This window comes from Seriola lalandi, unplaced genomic scaffold (assembly GCF_002814215.2).
Source record: "Seriola lalandi dorsalis isolate HSWRI2012SDOR001 ecotype SW California unplaced genomic scaffold, Sedor1 jcf7180002054959, whole genome shotgun sequence".
NCBI lineage: Eukaryota > Metazoa > Chordata > Actinopteri > Carangiformes > Carangidae > Seriola > Seriola lalandi.
Genome location: NW_019525510.1, coordinates 72,938 through 91,644, shown reverse-complemented (window position 1 = coordinate 91,644; position 18,707 = coordinate 72,938). Strand labels below are relative to the sequence as shown.

Sequence of the window (18,707 nt, the reverse complement as noted above, 5' to 3'; positions counted from 1 at the left end):
CACACACACACACACACACACACTCAAATCAGTGCACTTTTGGGGTGATTGGGATCGGCAGTGGTGTGGATCCGGCAAAGTGAGATAGAATTTAAATTGGATGTTAAATAAGCATTACTCTACTTGATTGTCTGGCCAGCCCAAGAAAGTGAACAAGCAGTGAGGCACAGTGTGCTCTTCTCTCTCAGGGAGATTTGTGAAATTGGGGTGAGATTGAATTAAAGCGTGAACAGTTAGAGATGTGCTGGTGGTGTCGCTTACCTTGAATAATTTTTATCCATGTTATGAGAGACCATTTTGGATATAAATCATACTTGCTCTCACACAAAATCATAATATCACATATATAGTACACATGTGAGACACAATAGTGATGTGTATGAGAAGTCAATTATGATGGGTTTGAGTGTGAGACTATACACTATAATACAGTGTCCAAGAGAGAAAAGATAGTTTATGTGAGAGTGAGAGAGAGAGAGAGAGAGAGAGAGAGAGAGTGTGTGTGTGTGTGTGTGTGTGTGTGTGTGTGTGTGTGTGTGTGTGTGTGTGTGTGTGTGTGTTTCACTGTATGTGAAAGAGTATAATTATGTACTGTATTTGAGTGTGTGGCAGCATTTGAGACAGAATGATTTTCTGTGGTGAAATGACATTGTATTGAAAAATAGCATCTTAACTAAAAAGCTTTTTGACTGAAAAGGAAGGCAGTTGTGGCTTAAAAACTTGAAATCAAAGCCTGAATCCACTCAGTGGCACTGCTTATAACATGTTGAAAGCTAAATGGAAGAGCATTTATCTGAAGATGGTGCATTGGAGTCAGTACCACAATTTAAAATTCAACAATTTTTGTTGGAATGGCAGGAAGGTCACAATTTTTATGCCTAGTTGGAGGCACTATGTTATCTGCCTAAACCTAGGCAGACTGTCTATCTGCCTAGACCTAGGCAGATAACATAGTGGTCTATCTGTCTAGGTTATCTGCCTGTCCGCCCCATTCTTGTAAATCTCAGGAACACCTTTAGGGAATTTCTTCAAATTTGGTATAGTAGTAGATTTTGGTTGTCAAAGGTCAAAGTCACTGTGATGATCTAATTTGTTAATTGAATTAAATTCAACATGTTGGATTGATTTAATATGATTTGATTAAATGCACCATTATTTATCATATTTAATTAGTTTAACTCAACTCTATTTAAATGAAGTCAGTAAATTTAATTCAATTTAATTAATTTCACTCAATTTAATTCAATTCTATTTGTTTGAGCAAATTACTTTTTAAGTAAGTTTATCTCTTAATTTATTTATTTGAATTATTTTAATATATTTAATGAGTTCAACTGAGGGTAAATCAAATCTAATTTAATTGTCAGTTTTATTTAATTATTTAATTTTTATTTTTTCTTAAATTTTTGGGTCAAACTTTGTCGAGCTGATGGCTAATGGTTAGATTGCATACCACATGAGCATTTGACTGCCGGCCAGCCGGACCATTTGCTGCATGTCATTCCCCTACTTTTTTCCCCGCCCCATTTCCTTTATTTAATTAATTTCACTAAATTTAGATGAATTAACTTCACCCAATTAAGTTTATTTGAGTAATTTCAACTTAATTTAATAAATGTATCTCAACTAAAATTCATTGATTAATTTAAGGAAATTAATTTGATTTAAACAAATTACATTAATTTAATGAAATGAAATGGCCCTGAATTAAATAAAATTTAATAAAATTATATTATTCAATTGAATTTAGTTGAGCAAATAAATAAATTTGATATAATCAGTTTAACTCAATTGAATGTAATTGAGATGTAATCAATTTTGGGGGACCATTTGCTGCATGTTATTCCCCTGCTCTTTTCCCACTTTCTTCACTGTCCCTTGTCAAGTCAGTACATTTGTTTGATTTAACACAATTTGATTATTTTAACTATATGTGATTTATTTGATATGATTTTGTCACTCAATATAAGTTAGTTGAATATAACTCTAACTTAATATAGTAAATGTAATTTAATACAGTCGATTCAATTTGATTTAATTTAATTCACTCAAGTTGATTTAATTGAATGTTTTTTATTTGAGTAAATTCACATACAGTGTACAATTAATTTACTTTAAAATATATTTGTCTAAACATAACTCAATTACTTTTACAAAATTACTTTTAATTTTATTACTTTGAATTTAATTTAATTTGATTTCAATAGATAAATGTATGTTAATTTAATTTAAAATATTTAATATATTCCAATTAACTTAACTCAATTTAACTTAATTGATTAAACTTAATCCAATTTATTTGAATACATTTAACTGTATGTAATTATTTTATTCACTTAATTGGAGTAAATTAAATTTTATGTATTTAAATAAATTTAACATAACACAATGCCCTTTGAGTAAATTTAATATATCTTTATATTTGATTAATTTTTATTTAATAATTCATTAATGTTTTATTAATTTTATTTAATAATTTTAACTCAATTTAATAAATTCAAATAGATATAATTTAATGTAAAATATTTAATTGTTTCAGTAACATTTAATTAATTTAACCCAATGTAATTGATTTTGGTAAATTTAATCTAAAATTACTACACTGCATACCAGTACTATAACCCTAACCTACCTACATGGGGTCCATTTACACACCTGGCTCATTTGAGTATAACATTTCCATGCAAAAGTGGGAATTAAGTGAGGTGCACAGAAATCTTCTAGGTCAATACACATTTTCTGTCCTCATGTCACTATATGTATTTTCTTGCTGTGAGGATCCAGTTCTGATATCAGATCAGCTTAACAGAGCACAACACAACTCAGCTTAGTTTGATACTCCAGAATAAATGGTATCCAAACAGTCCAGCTGGACAGGGCCCACTTGGATCAGACCTTACCCACCACCTCCATCCAGCACCTCATTGTTAGGTGTTATCCCCATGGAAACCTTCCTACAGCTGTAGCTGGTGTAAAAGGCTGGTGTTTGTGGGGAAGTTAGGTGCCTGGAGGCTTGTTTTCTGTTGTTGTTTTCTTAAGTCTGCTGGCCTCTGAAAAGGTTTGTTTGTGGTTGATTTACATGTCAAGGCCCCTCTCAGACCTGTGTTTCCCACCACCCAGTGGAACACAGCTCTTACAGCTCAATCTGGAGGAGTTCCCCTCTGTCAGTTCAGGTCAATCAATCTAGATCTACTCAGTGCACAGCCTACTATATACAATATATAGTTGAGTATATGTCTGTATATTTTCAAAGTGCTCCACTCAAAGTGACAGCCTGCAATGCAATAATATTTTTTTTATTTGCAATCGTTCTCTCTCTCTCAGTTTTCCCTCAGCTTTTCAACCTTTCATTTCTATGTACACGTGTATCTTAATACCAATGCATGCCTTTTGTGGTCTATGTATGAGGCAATGAATGCCTCTGTCTGAAAGACAGCCTGATTAAGCAATTTCACTGTGTGCTCTGATACCTGCTTTTAGGAGTCTTCTGGTAAAAAATAAAAAATAAAATAAAAAAACAGGAAGAAGATTATGAATAACTCTACACCTGTTCCATCTGCCACAATACACTGTTCAGACTCCTATAAGATCTTAAAAGCCAAGATTTTCCACATTTCCTGCTGCCTGTTGTCTTCTCTTTCTTTATAAAACACAACTTTTCCAAATGCATCTTTTGTTGTTTTGTTTCACTTGCCTCTTATGCCTACATTTGAACTTGGTGCTGCCCCCAACAAGCTTCACTCCTCACTGCCTCCATCTCTTCTCTTCATTCTTTGTAGGGCAAGCATTGTGCAGAAGAGGATAATCTATTTCCAGGATGAAGGTTCACTCACCAAGCGAATGTGTGAGAAAGGTATGCTTTTTTTATTGACATGGAATAAATAATTTATCATGAATTCCTTTTCTTTCAATCTCCCTGCTGGTACTCTATTTCACTCCCCACTGATAGTCTCTTTTTTGTCTTTCTTTTACTCTATTTTCTGTCATTCTTGATTTTGGTGTAGGGATGTTCCTCTCGGCTCTTATGTTCTGGCATGTGAATGATTGTAAATGAGTGTGACCCCCTTGCTGTGCATGGCATTGGATGCCACACCGAGCAACAGATCAAAAGAACTTGGCTACACATCCTCTCCTTTCCTCATACCCCCCCCCCCCTCCCTATGGCTCCCCACTTTCTCAAACCACACATCTCCTATATCTCTACAGAATCCCTGTACGGAGATGCTACAGATAAACCTCTGCTTGACTGTTGTGCCTGTGGAACAGCTAAGTACAGAGTCACCTTTTATGGGAACTGGTCGGAGAAGATTCATCCCAAAGACTATCCCCGTAAGCACAAGCTCGTCTATTTGTCCTTCATGCCATTGCAGCTCTATCACACGATTTAAGAATAAGTCTGGTGATATACTACCTACTTTTATTTTACTGTCATAAAATCCCATGAAAACGCCTAAACCAGCTGTGAATTGTAGCCAAAGCCAAAGCCTCTTTATTAAAAACGTATTAGTGAACATCACCTTTGCACTAGCTGACATGTTCCTTCATTATGATGAACATGGGCATTATAGTTTATTTTTAGTTGAATCCACATACAGCATGCTGCTGCTCTAAATACTCAACATTCACCACATCTGCAGCTGAAATTAGTCCCCAACAAATATGCTGTTTGCTTCCTTAACTTTTGCTAACATGACAGTACCCAGCTGTTTTTGGAAATAATTCAGCCTTTTTAAAAACTCAAATAACATATTCATGACCCACTTCTAAAGATTTAAGTCTTGAATTGAACAAATTGGCTTTGGGCTCAGAGTCACAAACTAGGTACAGAAGTTAGAATGAATAAAACCAAAATATAGAGTATTTGCAACCTTATCCTTCAATCTTGGTTGTTTTACTGTAGCCCCAATAACTCTGGGATATGTTCTCCACATGTAGGTGGTTTAGCCCCATTACGTGGCTTGCAGTAGGCATGTGGGTGGTGAGCTACAATACTACACTTGGGTGTGATGTGCATATAACCTTGAGCCACACTATCAGGATGTGAATGGACTTAAGGATTACACAGGCTCTCTTGTCTAAATCAGGCTCTCGCCAGTCAGATCAATATACTGATTAGAGTAGAGTAAGATAAACCCTGAGATTGAACGGAGCCCTAATTTACTGTTTTATGGAGGGAGTAGTTGGTATGTGACTCACTCACACACACGTATACACATGCACACGCAAACACACACACACCTTGCAGATACTGTAAAGAGGATAGGGCAAGCTGTGTGCCCTCTGCTTCATCCTCAGTCTTAGGATGCTACAGTTGGATTTCTCCTTGCACAAAGTCATATCCTAGGTAACTTGGCATTATAGCACTGTACATAGTGTACTAGGCAATAGCATTCATTGATTACAATGGAGTTAAAGCATGATAATCTGTCCTTATTTAAGTTCTCTTTGTCTGACTTTATCTTTTGTAGCAAGTTGTTCTGCATGCCTTTTTACTACCTGAGATATTCCACTGTGTCACATATCATCCTTCTATTTTTAACATATGTCCTTCAAGTGCAGGAGCCATAGACCACTTTGGCGACACACATTCTGAGACCAAAAACTCTCTGTAAAACAGGCCAACAGAACCTTTTTCCTTTTTTTTTTTTTTTTTACTGCCAACATGATAACCTTGACAGTTCTATTTTCCTTCTCCCTTTTGTCCCCATAGAAAGTCATGCAGCAGTGCATGGCTGTTCAACCCAAGCGACTGCAGCTGACTTGGACATAGGGAGACAGAGAATGGCCTGGTTGTCAACAAAGATTTTTGTACGGGAGTAGCAGGAGCAAGAGAGAAAGAGAGAAGTGAAAAATTGAACATCCGTGTATTGATCAAATAAAGAGAACCCATCATTGTCGATTTTCTCTTACAAAAGGGAAGAGATATATTAGAGTCCAGACTGAGAAATATACACCAAAATAACAGCTGCCCTCCATCTTCCGTCTCCTTACTCTGTCCAACACCTTCTGATTGGATTTATGGGGCTGGTACTGTAAGTTGAAAATGGCATCCTCTGTTTCTGTAATCTTTACCATTTCATAAAGTTGTCCTCCACCCATACAGGGACTGAAAAGCCTTCAAAGATCAAATGACTGAAATAGAATAAAGATTTATTTTTTTATCCTGTCCTTGCTACAATCAAGGCATGGACTATTTATGTGTTCTTAGACTCCAAACATCTAAAACATTTCAAACACGCTTCACTTTTGTAGTCCTTATATCCTACGTCACATAAACATAAAATTCAGTTATTGAAAAAGTAACATCTCCTGGATTTGTACTGTTGACATTTCCCAGCTCAAGACCGCAGCTTTTGGCCAATCTAACCATTGTGGACAAGTTACTCCAAACAGTCTGTTTTGCTAGATTTGGGCTCATTATGGATGGATGGATGGATGGCTGGCTGACCATATATTTGAGACAGAGCACTCTAAACCTGACATACATTTTGATATTATCTCTCTGACCAAGCAGAACCAGCCACCACTAACCTTCCCTTAGTTTCAGATTAGAGCTCCGAAGGTGCTTCCACATGAACTGCAGATAAATGTAGTGCACCTGAAGCACAAAAGCATTTAACAATTCACCAATAAGAAAAGGGCATCTTTCACTGCTAAAAACACATTGAGATCAGGCCCTAAGAGATGATCAGACAGGTCGTTCCAAATCGTGGTCATCATTAGTCTTTAACTGGGACACAGGAAGAGTTAGAAGGCTCTGTGCAGGCTTGGAGTATCATTAGAGGTTCATGAAGATTATTTGCCGCCATGGGATATCAGATTTAAAAGTTATCAGTAAAACCGAAACAGGCAACCACTGAAATTATGCTAAAAAAGGAAAATATTTAAAAAGTAAAAACATTGCTGCGGCATTTTGAAGATGCTCCAGCTGTTGAATCTCTCCATGGTTAGAACACAAAAGAGAAATCTGACCAAAATCTAGACATTTTTTATTATAATTTATGTTCACAATTGTCAGAACCATTGTTTTGGGGACACAATCACCAGTCTGGCTATGTGTATAGGCAATCTTCTAGATCTTAGTGAAATACAATATTGTAGAAGTAAAAAGTCAGAGAATAAATGTCTTACGTGAAAGGGGCACAACCTTATCAACTATAGCCATACATGTGAAGTCCGATGAAGAACTGTTTAAGGTTCCACAATATACCTTTACAGTATACTGCAAACACAGGGATTAAATTGTAAGGGAGATTAATCTTTGTTGAGACTCACTCTGGGAACCAGCAGAAGGCTGAAATGGGTGACTTACAGAACTACAGAGTAAGGACTCTATTTAGGGCATAAAGATGAGAGCCAGACCAATGGCCTATTTGACTGAACCTCACTTTGACTAACTAGGTGGCATAATAGTGTTCAGACAAATGGTGAAGTTGTTAATGTAAAGGATTCCATTACGGAGCCAGGCGATAATCTGTCAACTTGATGAGTAGCTCTCAAAAGCGACTGAATTTTATGTCTTCAGAACTGGGGATGGAAGACTGTTGATGGAGGCTGTTAAATCATCATCGTGCTTTCAAGGTGATGAAGCTGGATGTCATTCCAGTCCATGTACATAATAACATCTTGGGCAGGGGGATAGTATAACAGCAAGGGAGGTAATAAAGTCATTCAAGACACTTTCTCTGCTGTTGAGGTAGACCACTGAGGACTCACAGTGAGATAGTTAGGATACCTCAAAATGACCTGCAAACATCAACAGGGAGCACATCAGTGCTAGATGAGCAGTGGTACTCCATGCCTTATTATGCCTTACACAACAGTGGAGAGTACCCCAGGGCTTTACCTTCCACTGTCTCAAAGTTAATTATGTAAGGCTCAAGTTTGTTTAAGCCCGTGCTGTCACCTCTGATGGATCATCATAGATACTACCACTGGTGCATTCTCTGTAAGCTTACAGGTATATAGGCAGACATAAAGCTCCACTAGCCCCTTTTCTGTATGTCACTTGGGCACACACGCCTTTGCCCTGAGTGAGTGAGATACAGAGAGAGAATGAAAGGATTATAAGAGAGCATAACATTTTGTAATACACTGTAGGTTGTTTGCAGCAACACTGAATATTTTGAAGACTGAAACTAATCACTATTCATTATAAAGGTTATGTTGCATCAAAAGAGGTGCTTGGGCTGTCAATCAGACAGTCAGCCTGACTGATGGCCCAATCAACTCACCGCCATCTCTAGAGCTGCTAAAGGGACAAAAGAAATATTTGCTAAGTGAATGATGCTGCGATACTTTAACTTCAAGGAAAAGCCTGAGGGTGTCAAACTAATTAATTATTTTGTTGTGTGACTTCACCAGGTCGTGCCAATCACTGGTCAGCCATAATTGGTTCGTCCCACTCTAAGAATTATGTGCTGTGGGAATACGGTGGCTTTGCCAGCGATGGAGTTAAACAGGTAGCTGAGCTGGGCTCCCCGGTCAAAATGGAGGAGGAAATCAGACAAAAGGTAAGATTCCCCACCGCTGGAAGATGACTGACTTACATGAAGCAGAGTACGACAGAATCATTGATACATGCAGTTTTTGCAAGAGATGTGTTCAGGGTATGTAAATATGTGAGTTAATTTCTACAAATAGTCGGCTCGCTTTTCTTTTGTCTTGACTAAAACCAGTAGAAGATGAGTTACGTAACACCACAGGGGCCTCAGAGGATGTTCTAGGGTTTGCACACCTGAGTTCAGCATGGGATGAATTGCTTTGACATTGTTGTCCAGCTTGATTAGTGCTTTCAAGCATCTATGCTATTCTTAGCCCTCCTCTACATCTACTGTGTACACTTCACCAATACACAGGGTCTGGGAGGCTTACCTCTGGAGGACCCGGTTTAGATGTTAAAAGAAAAGGATGGAAGTGCCATGAAATTAGGCCTCTTGTACCTCCAAAAGGCTCAATATTACATTCTTGCATATCAGTTCATCTTTGATCCAAACTCTGGGCTTTGACGTGACCCTCATAAATAGTAAAGTGGTTGATTTGTCTTCCCTATAGTGGCCCCAGGACATTTTCTCTAGTTTAACTTTTAAACTGCCCCTCACAGCCTTCACCTTTCAGTTGCATATTATATTGTAATTTTAAATGTATTAGTTTTACTCCACTTCTCATGTTCCGTCTCCCTCCATGGCCTGCCTTCTCTTTATTATTTCCACCACAAATAGCTTGGTATATCTTTCCTTCTTCTCCATGGCTGTTTCTCTCAGTCTTAAAATAACCCGTGCTGGCAGAGCAGATGTTCCTGCAGAGTGCTTATTGTTGGCTAATACTGAAGACCTGGAGTCACAGCAGATAATGAGAGCGTAGTGTGAGCAATGGGGTCTCTGTGTCATTGCTGCCTTCCCACTGCTATTACAGCACACTCGTTTATTTATCTTATATTAGTCTTATCTCCCTGCCTGGATCTTTAGATGAATTTCTTCTAAGCTTGAAGGTGAGAGTGAAATGGCACGCGCTTTGATAGATCCGTACAGTAAGTATGCTGCAAAACATCAATTTTATTGGTTAACATGTTGTGTTTGCAGTTTACTTACAATTATTACTAGAGCACATGAAACAAGAATCCATTTACCCCCACAATCAATCATACATGCCCACCAAGAGATCAGTTGCAAAAACCGAGAGGGACAACCCACTGCTTTCTATAGGTGGGTTGAGAATCATGAAACGGACAGAAAATAGTTGGATTGCACGGCAGATACAGTGAAATGATTGAGCAGGAAGAAATTAGACATTTTCCTCACCACCTGTCACCTTATCATCACCAAGTGTGGCATGGCTCAAGCTGTGGTTGTCGAGATTAATTGCTCAATAGTGAAGTGGGAATAGCTGACAGGAGAATACAGGGTGATGATTACACAAGCGATCAATATAAACCCTGATTGGTCTGATACTAAGCTGCATGGAATTATTTACTGCCTGAAAAAAGCCAATGAATAATCAGCCTTTTTCAATACTTAAATGGCTTAAAAAGGCGGCATCATGTTGCAGTGGTTCGCACTGTCGCCTCACAGCAAGAAGGTTCTGGGTCTGGGGCCTTTCTGTGCAGAGTTTGCACATTCTTCTGATGCCTGACTCTGGCTTCCTCCCACAATCCAAAGACATGCAGGTTAGGTTAATTGGCACCTATGCGAACGGGAGCGTGAATAGTTGTTTGTCTCTATATGTCATCCATGTGAAAGACTGGTGACCTGTCCAGGGTGTGCCCCGCCCTCACCCAATGTCAGCTGCGATCCAAAGGAGGATAAGCGGTATAACTAATGAATGAGTGAAGGAATGGCTTAAGTAGTAGTAGTGCAATTCATGTTTGTGTAAGTATGTTTGTAAGTCATACAGTATGATGGTACTGTAAATATGTGCTCACACTGAGCTTTTGTCATGTCATTTTGCCTCACAAGATGCTCTATCTGAGTGACATTCACAGCTGCTTTGCTAACAAGAAGCTAAAATTTTTTTTATTACCTTAGACAACTACCGCGCACATTCATTGTATCCACTTTCCTACAACTTCATACAGCACAGAGAGTCTGTCGATGCCCTTGAGGTAAGGAGGCTGGGTGAAGGAGGCTCCCACTTTTGAGCCATGCAGAGCATCTTGGTAAACGCTGACACAAACAGAAAGCTGATTCGCTTTTATGTCAGGTGGGGCGTCAGGGGGAGTAACTAGCGATGGATGCAAAATTGATATTCATAGCCAGGCTTCACTCCAGCCAAAGAGACGCGCTGATCAGAGTGTTCATACAAAGTTCCATTTGCAGAGTCAGGCAGGCATGCAGACCGCACAAACATGTGCACACACACAGACACACAAAGCCCTCTTTATCCCGCTCATGTCACTTCAGATCGTGATGACTTTATTTTATATCAGAATTTGTCACCCTTTCAGAGCTGGGACAAAGGTGTGCCGTACCATCCATCTTGCTGCTGCTATTCATCAGATATGTGGAGGAAAAAATTGCATGTGCCTGTCCCCTGGGAATAAAAACATCTTTCGAATTGAAGCTTTATTAAACTACAAAACTACAGAGAACAGTTGTGGTGCTTTGTGCGTTCTTAGAGCTCTTAAAAGACAATTTACATATACTAAAATGAGGAGTAAGGATACGACATGCACAGTTTCATCCCATACTGGCATGCTGCTTTGCCTGCTCATTTCAGTGGTTATGATGTGACCGACTGGTAATAAAAATATGATTGCATGTCAGAGCCTTTTCAAACATAGCTTTCACCCACACAATCTCAGGAACTTTGCACCGCACACAAGCAATCATCGCACCATGCCACTCATCACAGTGAAACGATCTGAGTTTGTAAGTGTGACTGTTACTACCCTTTTAAGAATTCATATATTGAAATGAACAACATGAAATTGCGATTCACATCCACAGGACAGGGCGCTTTGATTCGATTTATGATAGCTTGCCACCAAAGACGCAGATTAAATTTGTATTTTTTTAATCTTACCCTTGGTTGGAAGTGTCATGAGGTTTAGTGCATACAGTAGTTGGAGAGCATGAATTACAGAAATCAATGACTCTTTTTTTTTTTTTTTTTTTTTTTTTTTTTTTACAAACTGTCTTGCCAGACTGTAAACAGATGTGCAATACTGTTCCATTTGCCAGGTACAAATGCTGTTATCAGAGGACTTGGCAGCACAGGGATGGAGCCTGAGTCCATTGTTGTTGTCCCTCCTTTCATGTCTGAGGTGATTTGTATATGCATTCAGTCATTACAGAAGCTCAGTGTGTCACTAATGAGAAGTTTAATGAGACTGTCTCCATGGACCAGCGACCAGGGCCAAGGCCTCAGACGGATTATGAAATCTGCTATTTCCTCTCGCAGCGTGGGGCGTTTTTCATTATTGCACCGTACGGATGCTCACAGAATCCTCTATTATCCTCAGCTCCACAGCTGTGCCACAGAGCAGAGAGAGTACAACTCAGGATGGAGTCAAAAAGAGACATTACAGATTAATGACAGGAGCTACAGATCTGTGTCACTTGATACAGCTGTGGTCCTTATTTTATTTCCTGGCTTTTTAAAAAAACAACATGTGCAGGTGATACTTTCATGGGACATCTAAGTGCGTCCTAGGATACCTCTAGATTCTTTTTTGAATGTCAGAAGTATACATAATGCAGGATATTTCTGAGCAAGATTCATATAAAAGTTCACTGTGATGGTGATTGCTACTGGTGTTATATAACAGTCAAATTGCCAGGTTGACAAAACCTCTTTCGTAGTCTAGAAGGAGCTTCAGAGTTGACTCCCACATGAATAGAACAACAGGTATTATGGAATAAAATAGCAGCTTGTTGTTAATGTTTCTCCCTTTGCTCCTCTTTCTGTGCGCCTCGCAAGGATTGAAATGGTAATTTTGCAGTTCAGTATTCTTGAGAACAGTAAGGTCTGCCATCTGTAAGTGGGAGGCCTGCAGTCAGGATCGTGGGTAGGGAATAATAGATTTGCAGGTTGTCAGGTGTGGTCAGTGGTCAGGTATGTATGTGTGTTTCTCTTTGTGTGCAGAGAATTACTTCACATTCCCTTCCGCTGCATTGAAACATGCATTCCTCATGTGTCTTATGGTACACTTTTAATTTCCTCTTGTGGCAGCATTGACTTTAGTCATAAACCTTGTCAGAGTTTGTTACATCTGAACAAATGCCATCAGGGACAAGAGCTACACTCTGTTGTATTGACCTTCTGAGACTGAGGGGGTGGGCAGGGAAGACTTTCAAATAAAACAATTTTATTTAATTACACCAATCAAGTCTTACTGTCTGCCCATTTCTCCTTCTTGTTATTGCTGTCTGACAAATGCATCCCAGAGTGCTTTGAAACCACCTACTTGTGTCATAGCTGGGTTTCATTCCTGTCATTGTTGAACCAACGGCACATGTAACACAATGTCTTGGAAAGAGGCGGTTATGTTATAGGAAGTGTGTTCATGTGGTACACAAACAGATTTCACTCCATTCATTCAAATGAGTGAGCAACTGAGAAAAAAAAAACTTGACATGAGCACAATTCAGACTCAGATTACAAATGCACACTGTCCCCAGACTAAGTACACACTTAACAGTTGACATTCTGATAATGAGCGATTGTAAATTTTCTTTTTTTTCCCCACTGCACATGCCTCCAATAAGACCTGTATAAGGTCAACAGATTAGAGAAGACTGAATGACTTGGGCTCCGTTATTTTCTTGCATCATTAAGTTTTGTAATGTCTTTTTAAGATCCAATCTTTCATCAAACGGCAAGAGATCAAACTGTTCTTCACCTTGATGTCACTCAGACCTGGTGTTTCAACCCCCACACTTGATTAATTCCTGGGCCGACTAATTATCTTGAGAGTTTTATCTGGTGGTCCGTGCAGCATACAAGCATGTATGATACATCAATGAAACTCACTCCCTTTTATGTTCCATGAAAGGGTCTAGTTCATGATAACTCAAAATACACATTCATAAAATGCACCGGTCTGTTTTTGTGGTCATTGCATTTGAGGTGATAATAATCATGGAAATGTGTTTATGAAACAGTGTACTCATAGAGGAGGCATTGTGCTATATTCTAGTATGTATGTATTAAGTCACCAACACAGGAAGACGAGTGGCTTACTGAAAGGGGTCAAGTTGTGTTGGGGCTGGGGGTTTAAATCCTGTTTGGATTCACAGTGGTTCAGACTTTTCCTCTTGAGTGCCTCTTAGCTAAATCCTCTCTCAGCCATGTTATAATATAATGAAGCACACAGAGGGGAAACTCATCAGGCATTCTTAAAGGAAGCCATGTACTAAATCTTTGCCAGAGGAGTAACTATCTTTCAACTTTAATGTGGATTAAGCGATGTAAAACATGCCAGAATGTTAACATGTATTATCTTTTTGTCCCTCACAAACAGTACAATTGTTATTCTCTATTCGCAAAATAATGTCTGTAGATTTTCCTTTTGGGTATGCACATTCCAGCAAGATTTTAGTTTTGCTTGACTGAAGTGATAAATGATATGTTGCAGAAGCAAACAGTGTCTGATTTGTCAGAGTGGTGACAATTCCAAAATACTACTCTAACCCCGTGGACATAGCACAGTTGGATTGAGGAGCTGTTAACATGATAATTCACATAGAAGATGCTGGTTCTTCTTCCGTCTCTCTCTGTTTCTGTCATCGTCTTCACCCTCTTTTCTCTCAGCACACCATTTGTCATTCTCCTTGTATTCCTCGTGTATATCTCTGTGCGCGTGCTGCTGCATGAGGTAAGGTTTGCCACAGTGGGATAGCAATTAGCTATAAAGGGGCCTCCCAGAGGACGAAGTCGTGACCCAAGCTTTGCATCGAACCTTTGCCAAGCCACAGTGGACCATGCCAAGCCCCAGTGGGTGTGAGAGCCTGCAGACAATCCCTCTGCTCTTCATCAACCCCCCCCCCCCGGCCACTTCTTCCTTGCTACACCACACTTCTGCTTCATTTTCTGGGTATCTTCTTGGCTCCCAGTTTAAAAAAGAAAAGAAAAAAAAGTGAACACTGGTGTTTAGGAGGGAGTAATTCTTTAATTTTGGCTGGCAGTCCTCTCTTGGCCTGTCAAGTCAGCTTTATGAGGCTAGCAGAGATATTCCTGTTCAGGAAAACAAAGCTCTCAAAAGCCTAAATGCTTGCCTTGGTTCCCAGGACTGTTATTATGATTGCCGAAATTGAACAGTACAGCCAGAGGCAAGCACATTTTGAAATGCAGTGGGGGTAGAGTTAGCCAATATGTGCTTTGTGTATGTGTGTCTGGGCATGCATTTGCACGCAGTGTGGGCATATGAGTGGGTTCTTTATTTTTCTCATAATGAATAAGTCAGAGCCATGCATCTCTTTGTCATTAAGGGAACACAGGTCACAATAGCCTGCCACGCAGGTGTTTTCATGTAGCTGGCATGTGTCTCTGATTGCGATATGATGTGATCCATATTTATGTACATCTGTTTTGTGTGTGTGTGTGTGTGTGTGTGTGTGTGTGTGTGTGTGTGTGTGTGTGTGTGTGTGTGTGTGTGTGTGTGTGTGTGTGTGTGTGTGTGTGTGTGTGTGTGTGTGGGCCTTAATGTTGACATAACCGGTCCTTGGTGCAGCTGGCTGGCTCAAGACTCGGAGCTACTAACAGAGTCACAGGGATAAAAGACGGATTATTCTGGAATCTCAGACATCTTGGCCGGAGGTTGCTTTGATAAAGCCATCCCAGTGTCCAGAGAACTGACTGGAATAAGAGAGTAGTCGCATGCAAAGCAGAGAGGACCGGACACTGCTCCAGTCCCTCCTGTCAGTGCAGCATAGCATTTGAAGATTAAACATGTGCCTTGTTTGTCTTATTTGAATATGCCAGAACTTTTCTCTGAATATTTGTCAGTCCCTGTGAGTGTGAGATGACTAAGTTTTGGGAAATTAAAATTCTAATTTATGCTAAACATTGGAATGTTTTGATTTAAGTGTTGTATCTGTAGTCTCTAAGGGAAGTCTTTCCCCCTCTTATCATTTATAAATCAAGGCTATTAATACCTCTCATGTGGTGTTTACCTCTCATGAGTGCTTTTCAGATTGCTTATTTGTGAATTTAATGTTAAGAGTTCATATTTGATATGTCACTATCTGTTTGCTTGTATGCCTGCGTTGTTTGTTTCTGATTATTCTGTTGTTCAGTGCCAAAACTGCTTCAGCTTGTAAATGGAGAACACAGAGGTATAAGGAGTGAGCAAGAGGTGAGAGAAAGTGTGTTCATTGAGCACATATAAGAATAACTGAGCAGCAGAGCGGTGTATACATGGGTAAAGAGACATTATACCTCTCACATGCTTACTCTAATGTAAATGGTTGTTTTAGATGAAGGGAAGTATTATTTAGTCTGGTTTACAGTACAAAAACAAATTTGATGAAGAACTCCACTTAAAGGTTTTTGCAGTCGCCATTCAAGGTAACGTATTGAGATGTCATAATAGAGTTTTTTCCGAGAGTTATTTCATGTTACAAAAGCGGATTCTCCTGAATGAACTTTTGTGATATGCAAGGGAGACTTCTCTTAACTTTTAGATCTTCATAAGATTATGGCAGGCTAAATACAATAAACCCTCATTATACATCTATGTGATCTTTTATTCATGAGGTGTCCTTGACAAATCTGTTTTCAGTATAGATTCATCCTGTCCTATGTAAATGAGAGCATGGCTCTGAGGGTCCCCATTCACTGCAATCTCCATATCATTTGGTAGGTGGGGGACCTGGAGTCTGTCCTCCCCAGGCGTGGCCCAAACACACGAAGGTGACAGAATGTGATCGACAGTTAAGGGCATAGCTGATCATTCAGACATGACCACACACATACTGTGTTTCTGACACAAATCAAAAAACAAGTGCAATACAGTTTCACACCACGTTGGATTTGTCTTGATATTGTAGTTGATATATGATACAGCATCCGAGCACATTCTAATTAACATTACATTTGTCTTTTGTAAACGCTATTATCATCTGCTACCATCACTATTAATAGTCTACAATAGCTTTTTGTAAGAGTTATGGAGATGGCAGTGATTTATTATCCAGAAACACTGTTTTTGTACTGCTACAGCTTTTGCTAATTCCAGGTTATTGCTTATTTCATTACTTTTAGTGCAGCATCTTTCATTTCTAATGTTGCATTATTTTTCCTCAAATGCATTAAGAAGCTCATTACTTTGTGTGTGCGTGTGTGTGTATGTTTGTGTGTGTGTGTGTGGGTGCTGAACACAAACAGTAATAATAGTTATAATTCTTCTCTGCCTGAGAACTAACAAAAGCAGAACATTTATATTATCAGCTTTGATTTACTTCGTATTGGATGCTAGACTAAAAGGGCAGTGAAACTGGCCAGTTCTTGTAGCAGTGTATTGAAAAGTTGGCTCGACAGTTAAATACTGTATTGTAAGATAAATATATAACCCCCTCTACACACTGTATTTGGTGATGTACCTTGTTTATATGTTTGTTTAATGATATCTGTAGTAGCTGTCAAATTTTGGTAATTTTCATTATAAATGATAAATCCTTTACATGCTGCCTGTTAGGTCAAACGTACGCACACATACAGTATATTCTGCATACAGATATACTGTAGCTCTTACAGTTTCTGTAGCCTTGCATACTGTGTATCTATGCAAAGTAATGTTTTGCCTTTAGCATGTTTTTGTTTTTTTGTTTTGTTTTTCCCCCTTGGAGGTAATGCTGAGTTAATGTCTCTTGCGAGTTTTGGGCTGAATTATGTATTTTGGTGCATAGCTGTGTGTGCTACAGTGCTTCAATAAGGTGGTAAGTTGTAGTTGATATTGTATGTATTTATAATAAACACATGGATGGAATATATCTGGGTTTAATATGAAACTTCAGGACTCAACCTGAGTGGGTAGAGTTGTGTTTTCTTACCAGCCGTGGCAGTTTCAGGATCATCACACACTCTGCACTGCAGTACATCTAGCCTCAATGACCGCTGACCTCCTTACAGAACAAGGATTCTGGAAGTAAGAATGAAAGTTGGTAGAATGGAAGAAAAGCTTAGAGAGCGACAGACAGCGTGAACTGGGTCATCAAAGGCAGTTACCTCAATTCATCTCTAATAATATCCCCTAGCCCTGGGCCCAGGTCTGCTGGAGTTGCCTGTATGATGGCTCGCGCTGCTTGATGAATGAGTGTGCCAGGCGGCACTATAGGCTTCCAGCCTGCACTGCAAGGCTCAGAGATTGCCACCGAGGACAGCCACGGTCAGCAAATCAATTCACAGCTCTCTAGAGAAGTAGTCAGCACTTACAAACTCATCTGCCTTAAGCATGGAAGATTCTCTTGTCACCACGTTTCCTCCCTCGCCTGCGGGATGTTCTCCTGTCCTGTTTTGAGCAAGATTGGTGTGACTGAAGTGACTTCACCTATGCAGTATCTGAACTGCAGCTTATTCTGCAGGGCAGGATATGGGAATGTCAGTGGAGATTTAATTAACACCTGAAGGCTGTGTAAGCCTTTACACTATGTGCTGATAACAGCCAGCTTGCATCCCATTGGAATTTCGAAGCAATTTTTTTTATGTCTATTAATAGTTTGGAGTACGTGCTGGGACAGACAGATCAGAGATTCCTGAGCAGAACTTTGATTACAACATCAGAGGAGCTCCTATCTCACCGAGGGTAAAAGCTCCTTTAGACCAAGTGGGGCTTTGGCTTACAGGCAGAAAACAGCTCTTAATTTCACATAATTGTCATGTCCTAGGGAATAGTTTGACCAGCTTGAATATAAAATGAAGTATTCTGACGTTATTATCCTGAGCAGAATCCTTTTGACAAATAAGTAAATACTAACAAAGTTATGCACTTCTAAAAATAAAGCAAAGGAGTATTTAGTTGTTTTAAGTTGCTTATTATTTGTATTCAGAAAATGTTTGTTCAGCCTCTCACATTTAGTTACAAAGAGATAAAGTAGAAATTCATGCAGTAGTCATTCTCCTACATGTTGCACGTTTCCATCCCTCGATCTTCAGTGTGAGGCTGCTTTGATATATTATAGCAGCGACAAAGCATATGAATGACTTATTTGCATAGTTTGGCACACAGAGGAAATAAGGTGTCCCGATAATATTAATGAGGTGAAAAAAAT

General features: G+C 39.2%; 1 protein-coding gene across 1 annotated transcript in view; it reads left to right on the top strand.

The window, feature by feature from the left end:
* The window catches only part of spon1a (spondin 1a), a 100,791-nt gene that overhangs the window by 46,798 nt on the left and 35,286 nt on the right, over positions 1-18,707 (top strand). The window contains exons 6-8 of the mRNA XM_023395236.2: positions 3,780-3,853; positions 4,207-4,329; positions 8,365-8,513. Coding sequence (XP_023251004.1) covers positions 3,780-3,853; positions 4,207-4,329; positions 8,365-8,513 — 346 coding nt within the window. The remainder of the gene's footprint in view (positions 1-3,779; positions 3,854-4,206; positions 4,330-8,364; positions 8,514-18,707) is intronic.